The 7,500-nt window shown below is 35.9% G+C and overlaps 2 protein-coding genes across 7 annotated transcripts in view; one reads left to right on the plus strand and one right to left on the minus strand.

Moving 5' to 3' along the window:
• LOC122256294 (transient receptor potential cation channel subfamily A member 1) overlaps nt 1-3,832 on the plus strand; it is a 35,749-nt gene extending 31,917 nt beyond the window's left edge. For 2 of the 4 annotated variants that reach the window (XM_043020854.2, XM_043020855.2), the window contains exon 5: nt 1-3,832. This exon is cut by the window's left edge and continues 110 nt beyond it. In XM_043020854.2, coding sequence (XP_042876788.2) covers nt 1-2,398 — 2,398 coding nt within the window. In that variant the 3' untranslated portion in view covers nt 2,399-3,832. The other 2 variants (XM_086547760.1, XM_043020857.2) reach the window with 2 other exon arrangements.
• A 347-nt stretch (nt 3,833-4,179) lies between these two features.
• The window catches only part of LOC122256293 (mitochondrial import inner membrane translocase subunit Tim21), a 16,007-nt gene continuing 12,686 nt past the window's right edge, over nt 4,180-7,500 (minus strand). For all 3 annotated transcript variants that reach the window (XM_086547761.1, XM_086547762.1, XM_086547763.1), the window contains exons 5-6: nt 6,130-6,229; nt 4,180-4,582 (exon numbers count right to left, since the gene is read on the minus strand). In XM_086547761.1, the coding sequence (XP_086403887.1) occupies nt 4,385-4,582; nt 6,130-6,229 (298 nt within the window). In that variant the 3' untranslated portion in view covers nt 4,180-4,384. The remainder of the gene's footprint in view (nt 4,583-6,129; nt 6,230-7,500) is intronic.

Below are 7,500 nucleotides of genomic sequence, written 5' to 3' on the forward strand. Positions count from 1 at the left end.
AGAGTTTGGGCGAACTTCGCTCCACATCCTGGCCACACGCTGGAAGACCAATGAAGATGATTACAAAACATTCCTCGACATTCTCTTGGGCTGTAAAAGGATCAAAATTGACAGTCTAGACAGCAACGGTTCCTCGCCGCTATACATGGCAGCCATGAAGTCCTGGGAATACATGGTGCGGCAGATGATTCTGAAAGGCGCCAATATCGAGAGCGCCGTGGGCAATAAGACAGCCGGCGACATTATTCGCAAGAAGTTACCTGGGCTCCTGGAAACCATTGACTTTTCTGTGATCGAAAAGCCCAAACGATTCTATGGGGAAGAACTTTATGATGCTCTCAAAGATAGTGATATTGAGTTATTCAAGGAAATTCTTCAAGAGGTGGACAATTCCGATGAAGTGAAGTTTAAGGCTTCCATTATCGAGGAAGACCATGGGGAATACACACTCCTTCAATATGCCTGCGACAACGGTATGCAGGATTTCGTAGAGGTGCTTCTAAAACACGGGGCAAATCCAGTGAGAAAGGATGACACTAGCAAGATGTCACCTATCCTGTATGCTACGAGAAATGGGTACTACAAGATTGTTGAAATGTTGATTGATGCCATGAAGTCCCTGAGGGAATTGGAAAAGGGAGCCCTAAAACACTGTGATCAAAGGAAGGAGACACCACTCCACAAGGCAGTGAAGCGAGAATATCCTGAGAACAGTGAAGGCGTTGATTACAAGAAGTGCTTGAACTTGCTCTTAGAGAAGAAACGTTACCTTGACATTGATGCCCAGGACGAGTTTGACAATACCCCTCTGCATTACGCAGTCCTTTGTGATGACCAAAGCTTTGTACGCACACTGCTTCTGAATGGGGCTCATCTGGGCATTAGGAATAAGTTTGGCACCCTTGCTATCACGCGTATTCAGGCGTCAGTCCTCGAGGAAGTACTTAATGATTGCATCAAGTACAAGAACAATGTTGCTGATCGAGACTTTGAAATCATCATGCACTATAGCATGCTAGCCCCAGCACAGGCTTCACAGCAACCCGAGACTGAATGTCTGAGGTTCTTGAGCAGCTCACGCAAGCATCGTCGTCTTCTCTTGCACCCAATCATCGACACCTTCCTATTTCTGAAGTGGCAGAGAATTAGGCAGTATTATTTCTTTAATATAATTGCTTATACTGCCTTTCTTATTCTTCTCACTGCTTATGTACTGATATACTTTGGAACATTTATAGATCCTTCAGAAGCCGCCTCACAGAATGAAACCGAGATTACAAGCATGAACAACTCAGTAGAGTCTAATCCTGATCAAGGAATGACAATGGAGAAGATGAAGGAAAACATGGTAATTAAATTCCTTCTTAAAGCAGTGATTTCAGTCTTTGCACTCTACATAGCTGTAAGAGAAGGAATACAATTTTGTGTGTCTTGGAGACTCTATGTATCCCGTTTGGAGAACTGGCTTGAGATTTCCATTGTGGTGCTGACATTCGTGCTCCTGTTCTTACCCCTGAGTGCGGGGCCACAGCAGAGTCTCTCAGCGTGGTTGGTCCTTTTCTCATGGATTGAGTTTATCTTGCTGCTTGGCCGTCATCCGTACCTGGCTGTGTACATCACAATGTTCACTACAGTGACCTATAATTTCCTGAAGTTCATTATCATGTTCTCTTTCATGATTGTTGCTTTCAGTATTAGTTTCTATCTAGTGTTTCAAGTTGATGATAACTTTAAGACGTATCACCAGTCACTCCTGAAGACTATTGCCATGACTACAGGTGAAATTGAATACACAGACCTCCCCCTCTCCACTTTGCCTGTTTCATCCCATTTGCTGTTTGTATTGTTTGTTTTCCTCATTGTTTTGGTGCTGATGAATCTTCTCAATGGTCTAGCTGTCAGCGATATCCAGCAGATTCAGCAAGAAGCGGAAATCGTTAGCTACAGTAGTCGTGTTGAACTCATCTCTTACATTGAATCCGTATTTCTAGCAAGCCCATTTCAGAGGATTCTTCCGGGACCAATTACATGCTGTGAAAATGGTGGAGAAGACTGTTTCCTTGGAACTTGTCTAGATGCCTCTAATCCAGCCACAAAGCTCTTAAACTGGATGGGGCGAAGGACGCTTATGTTCCAGTCCTGTCTTCGTGAACGCCGTATTACTGTCTATCCTAACCGAGGGATGGACCGCTGGCACGTCTGTGACTGCCATTCATTCCATCTAAAGGAAGCCCAGATCGAAGCTGCAAAGGACGTAGTACTTGAGAAGGAACATTCAGTTTCAGATCATCGACTGTCTAGTTTGGAGTATCGCCTTGATGAGGTGATGGCTGCTATTTCATCTTTGGCAGATAAGGTTAACAAACATGTACTGTGCCCTTCCCCATCATCGCAGTGACTATGTCGTTCTTCAAGCTCACTAACTGAAATAAGCATATAGATTTCACTAAATTATATGTTTTGTGTATGGTATTTCAGCAAAACTATGTAATGTACCTGCAATTCACATCAAAGCTAAGAAATATTCGACCACATATGATTTCTGTTAAATGGTTGTGGAAATATATATATATATATATATATATATATATATATATATATATATATATATATATATATATATATATATATATATATATATATATATATATATATATATATATATATATATATATATATATATATATATATATAATATATATATATATATATATATATATATATATATATATATATATATATATATATATATATATATATATATTTACTTTATGAAAGTGTCAAAAAGGTTTTTTTTATTAATGATAGTGACTGGATGTTAAATGATGTTCCAAAAAGACCACAAGAGCAAATTGGTGCTTTAGAAAAAAAAAAAAAAATTGCAACAACCAGCTAATATGATGTATAACTTAATCACTAAGTTGAGTTGTATTTTAATTTCTGAAATGAAGTTTACAGAGCTATGAAAACAATAAGCAATGTATTTTGAGTAACTCATGACCTCAAAATGCTAACTTAAATAAAATGTGTTTTTGTATGATTGATAAAATTATATAATTGGCAGTTATGTCCATTGTAGAAAACTGCACATTGCCATATATTGCTTGGAACTAGCTTGGTGCTGTTGATAGTCAGTGTGAGCCATCAATATTTTACTTTTGTAATGCTTTTATATGATTCTAGGAGAGTAGTATATCAAGTGGTAAGATGAGGTAATGATATTTCATCAAAGATGTTTTATTTATTTTTTGTGTGTTACTTAATGACTGTGAACTTTTTATGCAAACACTAAAATCAGTTACTGTATCTCAAATTTGTTGTTACTCAACAATGGTGTAGAATAGGTTTAAAATTGTATTGAATCATTTCAATTAGAACTACTTTGCTTTTTTGATGCCTTGGTTGTTGTGGATAGTACCAAGAAATATAGAGAATTGTACGGTTCAGAGAGGATCAAGTCTCAGAGTGTGCTATATTTTTGTGTATTTATTTAGAGATGTAATACAGGTCGCACTGGCATGCTAAGCTAATTTATAGAACTGACTCAAACTTTCGAAATGCTGTTTCTTATGCAGTATATAAACAACTAAATGCTTCAGGACTTTCAATTCATCTATATTGTCAAGTAAGCAGTTTTACTGTATTCAGAATTTAGCCTTAATACATACTATATTTAAAAATGCTGTCCTATAGTAATACTATAATGCTACTTACGAGATGAGCCACATGAGCTCAAGATGTACTTAAATGGATCAATTGTCTCTACCTTTGGGAAATACAGGGAGTGATTATTGTAATCTGATATGCTATCCAGATAAAGTTACATTGTGTACCTGTTGTTTCCTTTCATAAAATTTATTATAGATCCTCCTGGAATGATTTTAAATGATTACCATGTCAATTTTGAAAGTAGAATAAATGACATAATGCAAAGAAAATGAAACATCAAAAAAGGGATTGAAATAGATTAAATCATACATCTCTAGAACAGAGAGAGAGAGATCAATGTTGATACACATGCACTGTACATCAAGTTAACTTTTTATTTTCACATTATCAAAGAAGGTTTTTTTTGTTTTGTTTTTTGCATTCAGATATTTTGTGGGCTTGTGATGGCCTTTTAAAAGATAATTATCCCTAAATCTCTTGTTTTAAGGATTGAGAAAATTAAATAAAAGGTGCCCAAATTATTCTTTATTCTGGTAATTAATATCTATATAATGTAAGAAAATTATTCCAATTACAACATTGAAAACTATATACAATATACAATTGTCCCAAACAAATATTACTTTAAGGCATTAAAATCCAAGCTTTTAAACTTTGCACACAATGAAAAACATGAAACAATAAATCATTCAACACCCAGTTGTACTGATACACTTCACTTTGAAGGTAAAATGGGGATGAGACCTCCAACACCACTATTACTCTCAGGTGACAAAGTTGGAGAATCTGCCAGGCCTGGAAGCGCTGCACTTGACTCAGATGATTTTCCTCGATTATCCTCAATAACAATGACTTCGTATGGATAAGCATCAAGCTGTACAAACAGATATCGAAACTCCCACCCTGATGATGTCTGTAGAACAAAAAAGTAAATTACAATGATTATCAATGAAAATAATGCAAAAAACTATACACATACATACATACCTATCCTCACTATGATGATCATCATCAATAGATAGCAAGTGAGAGAGTGAGTGAGTGAGGTAGTGAATGAGTAAATGAGTGAATGAGTGAGAGTGTGAGTGTGTGATTGCGTGATTGCATGAGTGAGTGAGTGCGTGAGTGTGTGAGCGTGTGCGTGAGTGTGTGCGTATTGCGTGTGCGTATCTGTGCGAATATGTGTGTTTGTTATATTACACATGAATGGTACAACAATATTATGGAAACAATCATATAAGCAAAATATATGTACATAATTAAAAACAATATTGCAGGATATATATATCTTACATACATATTAAATCTTGCAAATACATCAATAACATGAACATCTTGACCTTTTATAAAAATGCAGTTCCTATATAAGATCTTTAACACAATGTCCTTTTAGACTATTGCCATAAGATGCATACTGTTTTAAGATATTCAGGCATACCAAGGGTCTCTCTAACCTGACATGCCTCCATGTACTTGTCTTTCCAAGTCCTTCATTGTCTATCACATACTCTTTTCATCTTTGATTCATGTTATATATCAGTCAGACTACAAATTTAATACAGGAGCATAGTCGCTTATATGTTGTGTGTGTGAAATCTATAACAGCAGAAAGCAATAAAATGCATGCAATTACAAAGCCTTCAAATGAAAGTCTTTGCCAAGCGATACAGCTCATATCATATGTGTGACCAGGTCTGCTCTCCTTCTCAACAGGGCAGACTCACATGCACCAATAAGCAACTGGTATCAGCCCCTTCCATAGGAAGAAGCCCAGTTTACTGGTTGCAAGGCATTTCAAATGCACCACACAGCAAACAAAAAACAGATATGGAAAGAGCAGAAGGCAACAAAGAAAGAGCAGAGAGGTACTCAAAAATGGGTTGAGGCATCCAATAAGGAAAAAGAACTCAGAACAAGGGGTAAAACACAAAAACACCACAATAGTGCATAAGGAAATTTCACAAAACATCATTGAGCATAACGCTCACTATCTACCAGGAAAATGATAGGTATAAAGTGAAAGAAAAGAGCCGAATAATCCATAAGAAAAAGCACTGATGCACCCAAATGATAAAAGAAAAGGCACAGGCACTGCTAAAAGATCTACAAGAGAATACATAGACACAGATAAATAAAATATGTAAAGGAATAACAAACACATGACCATCATCCATTGGTGGAAAGAAGCTATCTAAACAGTGCCCCAGAATAGTTGCAGGAAAGAAGAGGGAGAGGGTGAATAGGTAAAATTAAAATGTGGAATACTTTGTTTCCCACTGTCATGGCAAGACACGATAAGCAGCTTCCCATTTGTTACACTTTGGTGAATTATGATCCACACAAGCCTCTTGCTTGGATTCACAAGGCTTTTGTGTCAAATCTCAAATACAGAGAACTACAGTTTCAGACTTTAATGCTAAAGTTCCTTAGCCTGCTATAAGAAAAATAAAGTTAACTTACTTCCCGAGCATCAAGATGAGCTGTTGCTGTTCTGCGTTGGCCTTGTAAATAAAATTTGATACGCAGTCCCTTGGTTCCATCTACATCGTATGGAAGATGACTGTAAATCAATAAAAAGAAAAACATATTTGACTTATTTCACTGTGAAGCAAAAATAGACCTGAAAACTAAAATAAAATATAATGACACATACCTAATCTTTTAGATAACTTTTGTTTATTACTCTTATAACTTTGAGTTTCAGACAAAGGAACAAACAAATTCAAAATCATATCATATACACATCTATTAATGCATTTATTAGGTAATGGCTCTGCAAAGAAATCTGAATAATTGTACTCAAATATTTATCAAAAACATTTTCTTTCCATTCTTATGGTGATTTCAAAACTTTATAATAAAGTAATATTCTCCTAATCTTTCATCTTTAATTCACTGGGATGGGCATCTTAAGATGTGTGTTTTCAAACATTTTCTAGATCTATGGTATGAAACATGAATCTACATATAATATACTAATTAGCCTTGGTGTAATACATCATCATAAATGAAAGAATAAACAGCTTGTAATTTCAACAAAAGGAAAAATACAATGTGAAGGTGATCTAACCCACAAAAATGCCTATTGCTATTCTAAAATGTAGTAATGAACACTTCACTAATGACTGATAAAAGACAAAGGTTTACAATTCAATCATGTGAAGTGCAAGAGAAAAGTGTTACAGACTCTCTCTTCTTAACCCATTGCGGACAGGTGTCATGACATACATGATGTAGGAGCCTGACGACAAGCATCATGACGCATATGGCATTCATGGGTCTTGGATCACTGTGTTATTTTATTGTGTAATGAGTGATGAAAGTCTGGTAATGACAATTGCATTCATGATTACTATAATTACCATAATATTAAGTGAAATAGATTTCACCTGACATCCAAAACCTAGATGGTATCAATTTCTTTTACCATCAGCAAGAGAGAGCCTTGAATGGCACTCATCCACAGTTTCTAGCAAGCACTATCTTTATAGAGCAATGGCAAACAGCAAGTTGCCAACCTTTTGCTCTAAAGTGGATGTACAGGCAGAATGAGAAGAGGAAGGTGATTCAAACTATACCCAGTGTCTAAAATGAGCTCCTGTGCCAATTGGAATGTTTTTTTCTGTGGCACTCACAGTCATAAACACAGGTTTCCTCCCTCTTCTTTACCTCTTCATGTTATCTTCATTGTTGATGGTTATATGTTTCATATTCATTCATGACAGTACACAAATACAAAATAATAAAGTTGCTTTTGTCCTACCATAAAACAGCAATACTTCTGTCACACTGTGTATAAAGAAAATAATGAGCTGATATAGACTCTATTAC

Source organism: Penaeus japonicus, unplaced genomic scaffold (genome assembly GCF_977035675.1).
Source record: "Penaeus japonicus unplaced genomic scaffold, GWHDUDI00000001_assembly GWHDUDI00000019, whole genome shotgun sequence".
NCBI classification, from domain to species: Eukaryota; Metazoa; Arthropoda; class Malacostraca; order Decapoda; family Penaeidae; genus Penaeus; species Penaeus japonicus.